This window comes from Mycteria americana, chromosome 3 (assembly GCF_035582795.1).
Source record: "Mycteria americana isolate JAX WOST 10 ecotype Jacksonville Zoo and Gardens chromosome 3, USCA_MyAme_1.0, whole genome shotgun sequence".
NCBI classification, from domain to species: Eukaryota; Metazoa; Chordata; class Aves; order Ciconiiformes; family Ciconiidae; genus Mycteria; species Mycteria americana.
Window position 1 is genome coordinate 82838021 of NC_134367.1, and position 17950 is coordinate 82855970.

Below are 17950 nucleotides of genomic sequence, written 5' to 3' on the forward strand. Positions count from 1 at the left end.
GGCGGCGCTGCCGCGCTGCGGCTCGCGCTGCCGCGTTTCCGCCCGCTTCCTTTCCGCTCCGCGTCGACTCCACGTCACTATCCCCCGCGCGGCGGCGCTGTGGCGGCTGGGGCCGCATCCCCGCCTGACGTGCCCGCGCGCGCCGTGACGCCGCCAGGGGGTGGTGGTTGGGGAGGGGGCGGCGGCGGCGGCGGCGCGCGGCGATTGGCGCGGGGCGGGCGGGGGCGGGGCCGGGCGCCGCTGTTTGGATTTAAACGTTGCAGCGGGAGGGGGCGGGCTCGGCCGGCGGCGGATCGCGGCGGCGGCGGATCCCGGCAGATCATCGCCCCGGCCCCGCCATGGTGGTGCCGGCGCGGCGCGTGAAGACGGAGTACATGAAGCGCTTCAAGGAGCCCAAGTGGGAGTCGTGCGGCGCCTGCTACCTGGAGCTGCTGCGCTACCGCCTCAGCCGCCGCCTCCTGGAGCAGGCGCACCGGCCCTGGCTGTGGGACGGCTGGGAGCAGGACAGCGGCGGCAGCGGAGGCGGCAGCACCGCCGGCTCACCCTCGCCGCCGGGCGCCGGCAGCCCCGCGGCCGCGCAGGAGGAGGAGGAGGAGGCGGCGGTGCCAGCGCCAGCGCCGAGCGAGGCGGAAGGGGGGAGCCCCGGTACGGAGCGGGGGTAATGGCGGCGGCGGTGGGGGGGGGGTGTCTCCGGTCTGCGGGGGGCGTCAGAGATGGCTCCGTCCGGGCGGCCCTGGCGAGGTGTGGGCTGCCGCTCCTAGTTCCTCGGCGGCGCCCGGACCCTGCGGGGTGACCGTGCGGGGGTGCCCGGCCCCCGCCCTGGCCCGTCTTACCCGCCCTCGGGCGGGGGCGTCCGCAGGGGCCCGGGGCGGGCGGTGCCTGCGGGAGGACGGCGGTGTTGCAGGGCCGGTGCTGAGGAAGGCAGGCGGCGGGGGGTCTCGGACGGGCGGGGAGGGGTGCGAGGCTTCCCTCGTAGTACCCCCCAAAGGAGGTGCGTAGGAAACCAGACCGGTGAGGGCTCGGGGGTGAAGCCTCCCATCAGGTGGGGTCCCAGTCACTTTCCCAAGTGCTCGCCCTTCCTGACTGAAGGCACTAACGTGCCATTAGTCAGGTCCTCGCTAGGCCTGCAGAGAAGCCGTAGCTGCGGCATCGGAGGCGTCTCTAAAGAGCCGAGCGGTGGTACCTCTCATCCTGAGTCACAGCCGCTTATGTAAACGGTTGCCATGGGAGCGGAGCATCGCTGCCGTTATGTAAGCAGGTTCTCTGGCAAAAGCGGTGGCAAGTTGGACTGTGTGCCAGTGGCCGGCATTTAACGTGATTGCTGTCCTGGATCCGCACGTGTAATCTGTCTCAGCTGAACGCTTGGTTTTTAACGCTACCTGAGGTTTGGTCTTGGGGTTGTAGCTGACTGCGGACAACTCCATAGGCTTAAGCAGGTGCAGAGCTAATAGTATTTTGCTCTCTTCTAGCATATCTTGCCTTTCGATGTCTCAAGAATTAACTGTGCAGTGGGTAGACAGGTAACAACACTGTCAAGCTTCTGAAGTTGGTGGGTTTTTTTATCCCATAGGATGTTGTATCTTACCTATAATGAAAGAAAACTTTATCTCGCAGCCACTGATCGGTGTTTTGCAATGTATTTTGAATCGGCTGTATATCTGTTGCACAGTAGCAGGAAAAATCCTTGGGAATTGTTCCTTTAAGCCTCATGCTGCCTGGGGGTTGTTCTGGGATTAGATGTGCCTGTTTGGAGTGGGGAGACTAACTGGTCTCTTTCAGTGTCCCTTGGGGCCTGTGGTAACCAGAAGGACCTGTATTCTGATATTCAAGGCTAAACTGCATTCATGGTCCTTAAGAATACTGTGTTACACAACAGCTTTAGCTATGCTGTCATCTGTTCGGGAGGCCTGGTGTTTCAGAGCATGCTAGTGATGTGGGGTCTTGCAGTGAGCTGTAGTCCTTGTGGCTGGGTGGGCCTGTGGTACCTAGCCCCCATATGGGGGTGCACACAGCTGCTGCACGCCAGGGTAATGCACTCCAGCTCTCCGAAGCTGTGTAGTGGTGGAAGCATCCCAGTTCACCAGTATGTAACAACGTATTAGTGGGTCTAATTTTGCTTTCGTCAAGCAGGCCTTGAGGAAGCTAGACTGGGGAGAATGTGTGGAAGAAGGAAGTATGTAGCATCTTGGTGAGAAGAAGCATTAAGGAACTGTGAAAGAGGAGGGAATAGTTCCATGGGAAAAGGTGACATGTTCTGATGGGCAGTCTAAAGGCTTGGCTTCTAGTGAGAGGACGGTGGAAGCTGTTGAAGCTGGGCTCAGAACTTGGCATTTCCACCTTTTCTGATGCAGTTTGAACATGTGCCAATCTTGGGCAGTTGTGGCGGGGACCAGAATTTCATTCTTCTGCTCATTGAGCCAGCAGGGTGGAGCAGGTAGCCTGCTCATTCTAGGTGAGACTGGCAGTTGCCAAGGCTAGAGGCTGCTGGTCAGGGCACTCTGCTTAGTCCTTGGCCTGCTCCCTGCTGCTCTCCCTGACTCCTCTGGGAAGAGATCCGCTTGGAGTTACTTGGTAGCCTGATTCTGGTAGGGTCAGTTTTGGCAGTGGATAAAAGCTTGATAGGTGTGAATGTGCTGCTAATGCAGGCACTTTCTGTGGTCAGTGATGGCATGTGTGACTATCCAGTGCATGCATAGTTGTGTCCTCACTTACTGTATCTCAGTGGCAAAGGGACTGTGGAGCAACAGTGGCCTGTCCATCTATGGGGTTTTGGGCAATTGTGCCTCTATAGCTGATGCAACGTTGCTATGGCTGCTGTAAGGGAATACCTAATGTTCTATTAGGTCCTTGCTATTTTACATTTGTAATGGGAGAAAAATCTCTACCTAACCTGCATTTCTTTGCCAAGTGGTTTAGGATAAATGATTTTCTAAGTTCTGCCAGTATTTAAGAGCTTTGCAAGTCCTTAGCAAAAGGACTGAAACCAACTCTGCTTAGGCAGCTGGATGAAGTGGAAATTTATTGTATATTGGTGTGTACACTAATATGTAAGCAAGCAACTCGTTCAGTATTGGACAACTACAAGGATGTTTTTTTCTTTTGCTTAGCAGCTGACTAATTAAAGCATGCAGAGGAGATAACATAGAAACTACCACTCTGTGAATCTTCCATTATTCAACTGCTTTTTTCTGGAAGAACTTAATTATACTGAAGTGCTGTGGGGGTAGCTGAGTGTGCTCATGTTGATGACATCTTTTGTCTTCTGAATCTGACATCCACCCACATGCTGCAGCATCCTGGTTGTTACCTGGCTACTGCTGCTTCTCTCTGTTCTGTGGGGAGCCTGATTTCTGGCTGAGTGGTATTGACAGTGCTTGTGGCTATGTAAGTTTGGCCAGCACTAATATTGCCTAGTATCTGAGGTAAAGCCAATTCGTAATGGTGTTTGTGGCCACTGTTGCTCCTTTCCCTTGTTAAGATGACCCTGTGTGCATTTGTAAAGCAGTTTGTAAATGCTTTTGGTGTGTGTAGAGAAAGCTGATGTATGCAGCTTGACTTTAAGGTTTAGTGGTGTTGGTCTAAAGTACTGCCAGTGTGAACACCTGAGATAGCATGTAGGACAAACCCATTTTGTCACTGTATCTCACACTTAAGTTATAGCTGAGTGATACTAAGGGTGTGCTTGGTGGCAACTTTGGGTTAATTCCTTTTGGCCCTTCACTTGCAGCAACTCTTTGTGGGACTCTTCTGTAGAATGTGCCCAGGCACAGATGTGCTTTAAACATAATCCAACAAAATCTTGACCTAAATCAACTTGTCTAGTTGACACATCCTCAAAACTGTCAACAGAACCCAGCAGGCTGGTAACTGAAAGACAGGAGCTCTTGGCAGCAGCACTGCTGTCAGACCTGTTGCTTGTGAAATGATACTGCTGCACACACACGCAGGGTGAAGGCATCTTTCAATCCTTATTGCCATTTCGCCTTCAGCATTTTTGTGCAGAGGTCTTAAATGACAGCGGTGACAAGCTGGTATCAAAGCAGTTGCTACACAGTAGTTGGAAAGTGACTGATCTGGATTAGTGCAACTCTGTAGAAGATCCAATTTCAAATGTGTTCCCTGATCTTGTCTGCCATGATCTTGCAGGTGTATTTGCTGGCCCAAGAACATGGGAAGGAGTAGCTTGTGGTGAGGGAAGAAGGCAACAGTGTCAGGTTAGGGGTTTATAGTACTGTGATTCAAAGTTGCTCCATTTTTTTTTGGTTGGAAATGAGCTTTGCTATCAAGCCAAGTCAGTCATTGCTTTCTGAACTCTGCTGCAGATGAAGTTTGTGTGAATCTAATCAACTTTGAACTGCTGTGTTGCTGGTAGTTCCAATGCTGCTTCATACAAGATCTGTCTTGAAGCAATTACGTTGCAGTGTTTCAGCTGTGGTAACTACTTTCTACCCAGCTGTAGTCAGTTCATAACCCACAACTGAGTATATGACCCCTTCAAGAGGCCTTGGAGACCTTCCCTGTTTGGAGGTATTTGTACTAAAGCAGGAAATGCTGAGTTCTGCCCATGGCAGTTTAAGCACAAAGTGCTTCTTCTGAACAGTGAGGTAGTGCTGTAAGGAGGAAACATGTCTATATAGAGATAATACTGTTGATCCCTAGGACCTGTGGGTCTAATCAGAAGGTTGTTGATACTTCTAGTAAGTCAGCAGAGCCTTTGAGATGGGATTCTGGTCTGCCTTGTAGAGCATGCAGTACTGTGGGAGGGAGAGAAAGCTCCACTTGAGCTCCTCCTGCTTGAGCCCTGGAGGGGGGCTGTTATGCAAGCTGGGCAACACAGCAGGGTTCAGTGACCTCTTCTGGGCAGGGGCTTTCAACAGCCATATCGGGTGGGCCTGGCAGCCTTGTTCTGCCTGCTAAGCACTTAATCCCCTCCTGTCCAGTGTGCTCTGCTTAGCATCCATGCTGCTGTTTTAAATGTTCCTAGCTTTTTCCCCTCTCTTGTTTAATCCTTGTAATGCTGCAGCCAGTCAGTTCAGTTTCCTGTGTCTGCTGGAGCTGGCATGCTGCATGGGAAGGAGGTGGGTAGGTGTTGCTGGTGGCTGGGCTGCCTGAGCAGCTGGGTCTAAGTCCTTCCCTGCTATCAACTGCTGCTTTTCTACCTTCCTGGGAAAAGGGGTGCCTAACAAAATAGCTTGGATATAAACTATAGTTTTAAATAAAGGCTTGAATAACTGTTAAAGATACCTGCCTTGTGCCTTCACCAACTGAGTTCTGTATAAATGCACTGTAGGAGTGAATTCATTGAAATATCTGCTCTAATAGCAGGTGCTTATAAGGTGCTATAGTATGCTCTGGCATACAGCATTTACTGTAAGACTGTGCACAGGACTCCGCGTGCCATTTACCCATATGCTTTTATTGCTATTTTGGGACAAGCTGGCTCAATCATTTCTGCACCAGCTGGAACTATACCCTAGTGAGCAGCATCCCCAGGCATGGCTGTTGCCTTGAAGTAGTATCTTAAAGCTAGAGTATCCATGCAATTGTGGAGTCCCCACTTTCCTGTATTTTTAAGTCTCTAAATGCCACCTCTGCTGCTCATGAACTCTGTGTTGCTCCATTCCCCTTTGTAGAGAAGGAAGATGCCATTTTCCCTTGAATAGAGCATGGAACAGTTTCCCAAAATAAAAGCAATCCTGTTTCAGAAATGACAGCAATATGTCCCCCATCAGTGTTTTATTTTCTCAAAACAGTCCTTCCTTCTGATAATGGCCTCTTACACAGAAGGGGACCAAGCCAGTCCTTTCTTAGGAGTGGGCTGGGTAGAGAGATGCATGGATAGTATTTTGCAAGGGGATAGCTCTGTGCTGCCTATTGCAGCTGTGATGAATGAGCTGCCTTGTTAGAGGTGAAGCTGTGTGTCCCAGAGGACACTATGCAAAGTGGGTATTTTACCACATTGATGTCACTGCTGCTTGCTTTTTATCTAGCCTTGGCTATAATGACTGAAACTTTGTGTACCCAGTACTTGGACATCTGAAATTCGTGTGGCCTGTGTTTTTGTTCACACTCTGCTCCTTTGGCCTTGACTACTACTCTTGGTTGTTTTGTGGGGACACTCAACTGAGTTCTTAACAAATACAGCTCCAAATACTTCAACACTGCTGGCTACCCTTAACCAAATACTGAGCTGTACTGCAGTATCATCTGTAGCTGAATGGTGCACCTGCACAGCTTGGAAGGCATGTGTGTATAGGCTAGCCTGAACAGGGCCCAACATCAGGGCTTCTGTGCTGGTTGGCAGCAAGTAGAAAATGTGCTGGCAAGACTAACAGCTAGCAAGAGAGAGCATGAGGCTCGCCTTATAGGAGTGCTGGGGCATGTGGCAAGTCTTCATGTTTTTACCATACAAGCACAAAGTGAGTGTAAGAGTAAATGGATGCTTAACCAGTGTGCCAGGCAGGTAACTTTCATTTCATCAGAGCTGGATGGATGCAGAAACAAAATTAAAGCAGTGTCAGACTGGGCATGTACTTGCTTGACTAGCTAAATCATGGCAATTAGCAAGAATGATTGCTATTGTGTCACAGGATTGGCAAGCCCTTCTGCTTTTAATGAAGACACTTAGGTAAAATTTGTCCTAGTTGTTTGTGGTCAACCACTCAATCTGTAAGCAAGCCTTAAACTAGGTGAACTCCTTCTACACCAGTGGAGGAATTCCCTCTGTACAAACCAGCGTATACTGGTGGTGGCTGAAAGCACTGAGACTTGGAACAGAGGTAGCTTGCACAGGTCCCTACCACAACCAGAAACAGATGGTGTGGCAGAAAACTTGCAAGTTCAGCAAGTTTGTCAGCAGAGTTTGAATGTATTGCTGTGTGTGTCTAGCAGAAGGCAGCATCTAATGCTTAAAGGTAGACACTTGAAGGGAATCACTTACTAGTGGACTGCTGTGCTGTTAGGTTAATGAAAGGCTTAAGTTGCCTTTAGGCCAACCATACCTTTTATATAAAAGTCAGAGACACCAGATCACAATGTCTGCTTGTGTCTACAATGCTTAGGAGTCATGCTCAGTGTCTAGCATACACCTCCAACTTGTCTACACTACTGTTGAAGATTTGTAGGATGGAGAACTAAAACATGGTTCTGTATATTTACTTTTTTCCAAAGTCCTATTTCACTACATACTGTAAGCAGTATATTTGATTAGAATCATTATAGAATTGTTTAGGTTGGAAAAGAACTTTAAGATCATCATGTCTAACTATCAACCTAGCACTGCCAAGTCCACCACTCAACCATGTCCCTAAGCACCACATCTTTTGAATACCTCCAGGGATGGTGACTCCACCACTTCCCTTGGCAGCCTCTTCCAATACTTGACAACCCTTTTGGGGAAGAAATTTTTCATAATATCCAATATAAACCTCCCCTGGCACAACTTGAGGCCATTTCCTTTTGTCCTATCACTTGTTACCTGGGAGAAGAGACCGACCCCCACCTCTCTACAACCTCCTTTCAGGCAGTTGTAGAGAGCAATAAGGTCTCCCCTCAGCCTCCTTTTCTCCAGGCTAAACAACCCCATTTCCTTCAGCTGCTCCTCATAAGACTTGTGCTCCAGACCCTTCACCAGCTTCATTGCTCTTCTCTGGACACGCTCCAGCACCTCAATGTCTTTCTCGTAGTGAGGGGCCCAAAACTGAACACAGTATTTGAGGTGCGGCCTCACCAGTGCCGAGTACAGGAGGACAATCACTTCCCTAGTCCTGCTGGCCATGCTATTTCTGATACAAGCCAGGATGCTATTGGCCGCCTTGGCCACCTGGGCACACTGCTGGCTCGTATTCAGCTGGCTGTGTATCAACACCCTTGGGTCCTTTTCCACTGGGCAGCTTTCGAGCCACTCTTCCCCAAGCCTGTAGCGTTGCATGGGGTTGCTGTGACCTAAGTGCAGGACCTTGGACTTAGCCTTGTTGAATCTCATACAATTGGCCTCAGCCCATCGATCCAGCCTGTCCAGGTCCCTCTGCAGAGCCTTCCTACCCTCAAGCAGATCAACGTTCCCACCCAACTTAGTGTCATCTGCAAACTTACTGAGGGTGCCCTTGATCCCCTCGTCCAGATCATTGATAAAGATATTAGTTTAGACTAGTATTAACAGAATAGTTCAAGACCTCTTGTCACCAGTTTGTAACACCTTACAGATCTCAAAGGTGGGAAAAATCTTTGGCCATTCTTTTCCAGTCAGTAATTGTTATCCAAGGGCATTTGCTTGGCTATACTTAATGATGTTATAAAACAGACTTGTTCAAAATAATGTATAACCTTATTGTAAGGCTTGCTTACAGCCTTTCTTACTGTCTTACCAGCCTTCCTCTTAGATTTATGAAGTATTCAGTGCTATACCAGATACTGGCTTCCTTCATCTGAAGTCTAAGACCTGAACTTTTGTATATAAGTAGTAGTATGCAGGAAATGTCAAGAACTGCTAGCTGTGAGGCACCACAAACAAAGGAAAACTAGTTCCTCCATAGCTCTATAATGCAAGAAGATTGTAACTTATGGTACAGTTGTTTCCCTGTGTTATTATTTAATGTCTTATATAATGCTGATTCAGCCTTCAGTGTTGGTCTACATCTGCAAGTTAACAATGATACAGACTTTAAATTCTCCATTTCAAACTCTATTCTACATACCCAATGCCTGGAGGACAAATGCTGGACCCTGTTATGGAAGGTTTAAAAAGTATGTGTGGGGGAAGCGAGCCTTGGAGAGTATTGCCTATAGAGTGGTACTTCAAATGTAAAACATACTTCACAGAAGAGATAGCAAGGGTGATGTCTATCACTTTGTCCGTCTTTGCTTCATACTTCCCTCTCTTCCATAAACAGAAAACCATAATCAAGATGTATGTATAATCAGGGAGCTTGAAAATGAATCACTTTTTTCTTTCTGTGGAAGCTTATAATGAGGGATTTAATATTGCACATACTCTTATCAGACTTCATCTCTGGCTGGCAGCATCTACATGGCATTCAGCAGTCCATCTGTTTGCTGTCTGAAAGATGAAATAGTGAAGACAGAAGATCACTGGAAACAGTCTTTCAAATACTGCCTGGAGCTATTGGTTATCTGTAGCCTCACTAGTGAAAGGCATGTATGTGAAAGCTGATGTACAGAGGGATGGGCTTGGAAATATTGTAGTCACTAAAGAAAGAATGAAGACATTTAAGCAAGGTATAGATCTGTTGCTAAGGAAGTAATGACTTCTTCCATTTCTAAAAAAAGCACAGCTTCAATGATGTATTAAGAGAAGCTGTGCAAATCAGACATTAATATGTTGGCATTGGGAGCTTAAACCATAACTTTATTTTTTTTTTCTTTAGAGAAAGAAAGAGAAGATCAAGAAAAGCAGCAGAGGGAAGAGCAAGAAAAACCTGTAGAAGACAATTCTGTAAAGGAAGCTGATAAAACCAGCCGTACAGGACGACGTCCGAGTCGAAGTGCCTTGTCCAGTCGTAACGATCGAAGATCAGCCAAAAGTCCTCAAAAGACAGATGCACCAAAGGAGAATAAACATCCATTTGCTCTGTATGGGTGGGGAGAAAGACAGACAGATACTGGAAGCCAGAAAACTCACAATGTCTGTGCTTCTGCTTCAGCAAATGAAGTAAGTAAAAGCTCCTGTTTTGTTAAAGGGCCATGCCTACTTAGTGCCTGGGTAAGACCTATGTCTAATATCTAAGTAAAACTTCTCAGGGATGCCTTTTGAGTGCATAGAGATTCTAGCAATAAGTTATTAAAAAAAAAATTCTAGCAATAAACCTGAAGAGGTTTATGTCCAAATAGCTCCTAACTGTTAATTGGTTTTGAAACTTCCCATGTTTGACTAATACTTGCAAGTTCTGATTAAAACTTGGCTATCTTGTTTCTGGCTGTTACAGTGCTACCAGCAAAACTGGCTGTTATAAATGTATTTCTGCATTCTGAACTTCATGAAAACAAGAGAAAAGCAGCAGGCAGTTAGCACCAGGCATCCCACAGCAGGCAGGTATATAAACACTGGGGTAGCACTTGTGCTGTGGAAGAGTGACTTTTCCTGGGGCACTCCCTAGGAATAGGAGCCTCACTGAGAAGGTACAAAAGCTTTGCTGCTTTGTCTAGCAGCTCATTTCAGTGAGTTGCCAGCAGGGAACTTTTTTGCTGACAGAATGGTCTATTGGATGGCTGATGGATTGCAGAGTTGGTGTTAATATTAGCAAAATAGCACAAATAAAATTCATGGACAGCACCAGGATTCTGCAGTAGTGGGGTCTGTTTCCTGGCTTAGCAAGAAACACTAAGGTTGGAGTGTTACAACAGATCCATTTCTTTCTTTTCTATAGCTCTCCTAGGCTGGTAAAACATAATCATTAATGTATCCCTGTCAGTGTCTTGTCTTTAGCTTACTGCTAATGTAGAGTTGAAATCTATGACCCAAGATATCTGAGGATTAAGGTGGGTGGTGTTCTTGATGTATAAGATAGCACTGACTTCTGATGGGCTGTTTTGGAAGGGGTTTGAAGCATAGTCTTTTCCTGGGCAGCTCAACCTTTTGGGCAAAATGAGGAATTTGGGCCTTGCAGCTCTTGAAAGAAGCTGCCCTTCCTGATAATGGGTACTGTTACTGGATTGATAAGCTTTGGTCAGTGGTGGAAGTAGTTGACTGGTGATTTATGTTGAAGCCTAATAGAGGTTAATGCCTGACTTGAGCAGAGATATTTCTACTTTCTAACACTTTTAACATTTCTTATGCTAGAAACAGAGAACTCCTAAGATCAGGTCTTGAGTTTGGAGTGAATGGGCAGGACACTTCTGAAACACTTGCAATTATGTAGTGCTTTGTCACTAAGGATGTTTCTTTAAGTGGGAACTGACTACTTACTGCCTAGCTAGGTCACTTTTCTTGAATGTTTGAAAGGTGTTACTTCCCCTAATTGAGATGGGAGGTGGGGTTTTAAATCTGGAGATAGAAGTAAGCAAACATAGAAGCTGGCTCTTAAGATCAAATTTGGGGAAAATATGATAATTTATTAATATAAAAATGTATGTAGGTGTGCCTGCAGCATGTTCTCAAAATTAAGTTCTTCAGTCTCTAGTAAGGAGTCTCTAGGGATTTGTCTTACTACTATGGCTTAGGTTTTAAGGGATGCTTGGGCATACTGAGGAATGTTTAATAATTTAAAATGGTAGAAGTAAGGGAATTGAGGTTTTTACAATGTGTCAGAGTAAGATTGCAAAACACGCAAGATCTTCGGAATCTTTTAATAGTGTGAAGTGGGAAAGATAATGCAGGATAGAATTTGATGCCTTTTTTTAAACAAAAATTTCTGTGCTTCTCTTCTGTTGGTAGTACAAATTAAAGAAGAAAATACTATCTTGCTAGCAAACCCTGTTTCTTTGGGATGGGTATTGGGACAAATATAAAGTGATCCTCAGCTTCTTGGGGGGGTTCCTAGGCTGTTTTCCTGCTGTAATACTAACTCTGGTCTTTCAGATTCATGAATCTGCTCTACGAGCAAAGAACAGGAGACAAGTGGAGAAAAGGAAGCTTTCTCAGAGGCGAGTGCGATCGGCAGAAGCAGAGAAAGCTTGGCGAATAAAGCCCTCCCCACCAGACAACCCTTGGATGACAGAGTATATGAGATGCTACTCAGCAAGAGCTCGGTGAATTTGGATTCCCTTAGGCATCTTCAAAAGAAGCTACGCATATCAGGACACTGGTGCAAGGAACCAAACTACTTATGCAAGGTTTTTATAGGGAGTTTCCAGCTGTTAAAATATTTGTTATGATATTTTTATCTTGGCTACCTACCTCACAGTGGGGTGTATTGTTGGAGCCATAACATTTGAAGAGGCTTTTAGATATAGCTACCCAAACTTTTAAACAATTCCCCTTTTGGGAATCTTTCTAAGGCTTCAGTTGACTTGCTTTGGGGTGGGAGGGGGGAACCTCAGCATACAGGGAGTTAAAGCAAACACTTTTTTCATCTTGGTTACAAATAATCTGTTGTCCCTTATTTTAAAAGTCCAAGTCATGGGGAGGTGGTGTTGGGGAGAGACTTTAAAGGTGTGATGGAGGTGCCTTCACATTTATAGTACTATTTGATTTATACTTTTACCAAAATAAGTATATTAAGACAGACAACAGGAAAGCCAGTGGATCTGGTAAACAGCACTAATAAATGTAGATGCTTTAGGCAGGCAAATACCAAGTATTGTCTGTATATAGAAACTTTCAAAAAACCTTGTTTGATTAGTGAATCTGCTGATGATAACTTTTATTGCTGTTTCTAAGGTCATTAGAATAAACTATTAATTTTCAGGGCAAGAAGCAGCTACAGGATTGTATTGCTGTGCCTGTTGTACCAAATAACTGATGTAGACAATCATTATCTGATAGCTGCTGCTCAATAAGCAGCTGCTTGTTCTACCAGTATCAAGTTGTACCACTGTATTAAGCTTGTGGTCACACTTCCTCTATGCTTAATCATGTAAATGCCAGTTTATTGAAGGAGAGGGCTGGCTCTTGTCTAGTGAAGTCTATTTTTAACACTTAAGAATATCTGTTATGCTCAGTGGGGGTCAGAGTGCAATATGCATTCCATTTTGTGGTATTGTACAAGTATGCTCTTAAAGCTTTTTAAACTTGAGAATCACATTGATAAAACTTGTAGATGAAGTCCTGAGAAGCTTTCTGCCTCTCAAAATTGGTGAACTCCTCACTGGGGGGGGGGGGGGAGGTGAGGGCTTGGGGAAGAAGGAGAGGTACCCTTTAGTAAACAACAATATATAATGGAGTTTGAACACTCACTTTGTAGGTCCTACTTCTACATAGTAAGACAGTCATTGTTTGTGAGATCCTCAGTGGTTTTTTTTCCTCAAGCTGCTGTAAATTAATCTTTTCAGTTTGATAACTCAGCTTTAGGCAGATTATTGCTGTAGTTGTGAGCTTCAAAGTTTTGTTCAGATGTGTTGTGTGTTAGTTCCATACATTGGTTATCTCAGTTTAACTGTTTTGAAGCTTGTGTTTTACAGACTGGACACCTTCTCACAGGAAGCACACTTGTACTTCTGCAGCAGAAACCTGCACTAGTCTTAGCTTCATTCTACAATCTCAGTGAGTAAGCAGGACTCTAGAATTACTACTGCAACACAGTTACATGTATAGTGAAAAGTTTGATTATAAGTGGTATTGAAAGAAAGTAATCATGCAAAGGGACCAAGCACTGCTGCCTCCTAGTGTTAATTACATTGCATCAGTAAGGGTTTCATTAATCTCCATTTTAATCTTACTGAGATGTCCTAGAATCCATGAAATCATAATCTGATTTTTACCTGCCTTTTAAGTGTAAAGCTATAAAAATACAGACAACTCTTGTTCAGGCTACCTACTAGAGATCTTATAGCTTTTAAGTCTGGGAATGCAAAGTATGATTAAGTATGTTTTAAACATAGCAAAATTACTGTATTCCAGCTTAAGTAAACCACAGGCTAGAACTTCTTAAAACTTTAGAACAGTGCCCAGAACTGAGGCAAACTATTCCAGAGGATGCCTTTATTCCATATGAGATTATTTTAATTTCCTTTTATGCTGTTTTCCTCTTGAAATAGCTGCTGTAAATATGTGTAAGTTGCTTCTGATTCTGTTTCAATTCAGAAATCCACCCTAACTTTGAACAACAGAATCAAAGCACTAACTCTGCTTAACAGCCTTACTCAATAAAAACTCTGCCTGTTCCTGTTGCCTACAGGCTTTGTAGGCTTTATGTAACTACAGCAGATGGACTGTGCCCTCACTGCATTTTGTCACATTAAACAGTTTCCTTGATTGTCTAGGGCAGGACTTGTCTTGCCATGCTTTCCAAGACAGCTTGTACAGTTCCCTCTTCCCACTGAGAATGGAGGAGTGAAGATGATTATGTGCCTGCCTTAAGTACCCATTTTTGGATAAGATGGATCTCCCATTACATGTTGGTCTTTCCAATAATTATAGAAGGCTTAAATGTCTTCTGCCTCAGCTACTGGGTATCAAACTTAAAACATCTCAAACAGGCTTGTTCAGGTGTTCTACAGAGCATGAGACTCTTCAACAGCATCAAGGCTGCTGTGTACTGAGGAAATGATCTAGTTCTTATCCTTGTCTGGTCAAGAGCTGTTCCCCACCAAAACAATTTCCTAGAAGACAGTAAGTGGCACTAATCAGGTCATGTGAGTCACTGTCATGCTTTTTCAAATGGTCTGTAGCTAAAAATAATCCTGAGTGCTATGTTGGTACTATCTTGGTTTAAGTAATATAATGCCTGAAAGTGAGGGGTAAATTATTTTGCAAATCAGGTAGCCTTCCTGCATTTGGGCATTATTTGACTAAAAAAAGGCTAGTAGGTTTGCTTAGACTATGTGAAATAGTATAGTTCTAATCACTGCATGTTATAAATGCAAAATATTTGGCACATGCCAGGCTGAAGTCTGGAAAACCATTATTTTAGTGTTTTGACATTAACAAATGAAAAGCCAATTGACTTGGAAAGCAGAACTTTTCAGGTGTAAAAGCTTTAACTATATTCTGTAGATTCTTACAGGAGTTGGCTGTTTTGCATCAAATTGGACTCACTAAAAAATGGAAAACCTAGTGAATGTCACCCTATCAATTAAGGAAGCTCTCAACTTTGTCTTGCATGGACTCTTGAATTCAGCCAAGTGATGAACACTTCTCACTCCTGTTTTAGAAGTAGAACTCTGTAAGAACACAGTAAATACTCAGTTGTCCAAAGTCTTCATTAAAATAACTGTGTTCCTTTTTGTTTCTGAAAGTAATTAGCTAAGTGAAAAAGACTTTTACAATGTGTAATGCTGCAATTTAACTATAGTGTTGTGAAGACTAGTGTTTACAATGTAAAATGTTACAATGACAACTGTGTAAGAATGTCCCTGTAAAGTACAGTAGCATGCCTGTTCAGTCACTGCTGTCACATCTTTGCAACTACAAATTACAGACTTTTTCACTGGAAGCTGAGATAGTCAAGGTGATAGCTAAACTTAGAGCCAAACTTAACAAAACTGAGGGTCAGACCTGAATTTTTGGTAAAATTTTATCCAGGTAGCATTTGCTACCTGGATAAAATTCTTACTAAAATAATTCCATTTTAATTGAATTTTTAACATGTATCTCTTCTCATTTTTTTCTTATGGTATAATGCAGTGCCACTGAACTATAAAGGCCTCTGACTTCTTTCTTTTTACTGTGATAGGGACCAAAAGCTAGCAATCTGAGGGCCTTGTGTGTGGTCACCTGGATATTCCAGTTTATTTTCCAGCTCAGTGCACTCAGCAGCAAAGCCATATATGGAGCCTGACTCAACACCTTGACAGTAGTCCCTGTAAAATTAGGGGTACAATTGAATGGGAAGCTGCCTCAGCTATTGTTAGCACTGAATTCACTTTAAAAACTATAGGGAAATACCATCTGAGCTTTAAGCAATATGTGTTTTTTAAACTTTTTAAACAGTATTTGTTTTTAATGCTTCTGTATTGTCTATATTTAATAGTGTAATGTCAACCTGTATATGGAAATAAAATGAGTGACACAAAGTGCCTTGACTGCTTGTACTGTGTTTTTTGGGGTCTCAGGTTTTCCATTACAGGGTGCTTTAGTCTCTGCATGCAAACTGTGGCTTCTGCATGTCCCATATATTCTCTACTGGACAGTTAACAGGCTTCTGTAATGACTGGTGTAGGGATAGATCACAGTTACAAGGCAAGCTGAGCTTGTCTATGTTCCTTCTGTAACTCCCACAGATTCTTAATACCCTTTCCCAATCTGACTAGCTTTTTCTACAAGGAAAAAAAATAGAGCCTAAAATATAATAGCTATCTGAAGTGCTATGCATGCTGAAGCCTTTGAGAATCTTAATTTAGAACTTTGGAAAAAGAGGGTAACATGGGAAAAAACCAGGAAGCTGCATCACTAAGAACAAGTATAATCTTGCACCTAGGAGAAGTTAAGCTATTAAAGGATGGCTATATTGAGTTCTATGTGCTGCTGGTTCTATAGTAAATGAAGGAAACAAAGCTACCTAGTATTTTTATTCTCTGTAGATTTACAGTATATTTCTTGAAATTTTTATAGTGTTTAATTTTTTCAGCATATAGAATATAATGCACAGAATAATTGGTTTTTTTGTAGCATTTGTTTTGTAAGGACTTACTTACAGAAGCTGTGTGCTCTTGAGCCATAGGGTACCTAGTTGAATACAAAGAATGGACAAGAGATGGGCCAACTATGAATTGCCTAATAGTCTGGAGAAGTTGTAAGTGCAGAATACATTCTGTATTTTCCCTTGCTTTAGGTTTTTAAAGCATTAACTTCTGAAGCCACATTCTGAGAGATCTAGACATATCCATCTCGGAGACAAGGAAAGTAAGTAAGTGCACCTTTGCAGCCATAACCTCTCAAGGGCACACAGAAGAGAAGGGATGTATTGTTCCTCTCTAACAGGGGGTGGCAGCAGCAGTGCAGGGTTGGGGCTCTCCCATGCCATAGGCAAAGCTGCCACCGGAGAGTACAATGAGGGCCCTGCTCCTGGGAAATACACTGAAGCACTCAAGCTCCTTTAGCAGCTGCTGCTGCTTTCCTACCCACATATAGGCTATGCAATGAATTTAGTACAAGTGTTTTTCAAGACCATCTAAGGTTTGTCATGTTATGGATTTCACTTAGCAGGCAAAACTTGTAAATAGAATTTGCTGTAAGACACCTAGAAAATCAAGAAAGATTCTTTATTTGGTGCTAAATACAAGCATTAAATGAAACAGTATAGGCCAACAGACTCATTAAAAGGCAAGACATTGGCTTTAATAAGACATTTAAATCTCTTAAAGGTCTGAACAGCTAAAGCTCCACATCCAATAAATCCTAGGATATAAGTACCCAGTATTATTTCATGTAAAACTTCAAGCCATCTTGCTTTGGTAAAGTAAGAATTTTACACTAAAAACATAGATAATTTAACCTATTTATCACTTACTGTTTAGGTGAGCTAGGTTTGGTTTGCTGTGTGAACTACAATGCTAAAGCTTAAAATCTACTCTAGGGCTGTTATTGGCATGGTGTTTATTTTCAGAAATAAAAAACCCTCAGAGGAGAAACAGTAAACAATATAGCTTGCACTGGTGAGAGCTATTGCTTCCAACAGTATTTCCCTCAAAAGTTGCCATTTTAGAAAGTTTCCTCTTAAAATGTTAGCAAGATGCAGCATAAAAGGTTGCAATACTACAAAACATGCACATTAACCTGGTTAATGTGTATACAGTAAGAGTATACATTAAAAAATGGTAAAAATATGTCAAAACTCATAATGACACTATTCTTTCCTTCCAGGTAGGAAGGGGACAGCTTAAGACAGTTGGTTACAGAAAGAATAAAACTGTGCTTACTGCTTCTTAACCACAGACACTTGACCAAAGTGATCATAAAGAGGTCCAAAAGAAGCCAGTCTTGTATGTAAAGGGAAAAGGACAGGAAGAAGTATAAGAAAATCCCTGCCAAACCCCTAAAATTTCTATTTAAAAGCAACAGAATAGGTAACAGGCCCCTGCTCCTTTCAACTGCTACTGTAATAATGGAAAGTAGTTTCGATCAACAGCCAAAACACCACTTCAACCATTGTAACAGTGACAGGAGAGAGACCTTTAGCTTTACTTGTGCCGTGTCCCAGCTGGTAAGTGCTCAGCTTTCACTTTTGTCAGTGTACCAGGAAACCTGATTAGATTGTGGTAAGGGGCAGGGGGAACAGACTCCCTAAAACCTCACCTTTCCCCAGCATTCCAGAACTGGTTTGGGGTTTCAGAACCAACACCCTTCCCTCCCCAACTCAGCTGAAACACAACACATCTCAGTTAATAATACGCC

General features: G+C 43.8%; 1 protein-coding gene across 1 annotated transcript; it reads left to right on the top strand.

Annotated features, from left to right (window-relative positions):
• The first annotated feature begins 261 nt into the window (after positions 1–261).
• CCSAP (centriole, cilia and spindle associated protein) lies at positions 262–15627 on the top strand. The gene is made up of 3 exons (XM_075495867.1): positions 262–645; positions 9387–9670; positions 11537–15627. Exons 1-3 carry the CDS (start codon positions 339–341, stop codon positions 11708–11710), a joined length of 765 nt encoding a protein of 254 aa, XP_075351982.1. The 5' UTR covers positions 262–338; the 3' UTR covers positions 11711–15627.
• The last annotated feature ends 2323 nt before the right edge of the window (positions 15628–17950 follow it).

Coding starts and splice junctions, on each gene's coding strand:
- CCSAP (XM_075495867.1), top strand. CDS start 339: ATGGTGGTGCCGGCGCGGCGCGTGAAGACGGAGTACATGAAGCGCTTC. Junction 646..9,386: donor GGCGGAAGGGGGGAGCCCCG/GTACGGAGCGGG, acceptor TTTTTTCTTTAG/AGAAAGAAAGAGAAGATCAA. Junction 9,671..11,536: donor CTTCTGCTTCAGCAAATGAA/GTAAGTAAAAGC, acceptor CTGGTCTTTCAG/ATTCATGAATCTGCTCTACG.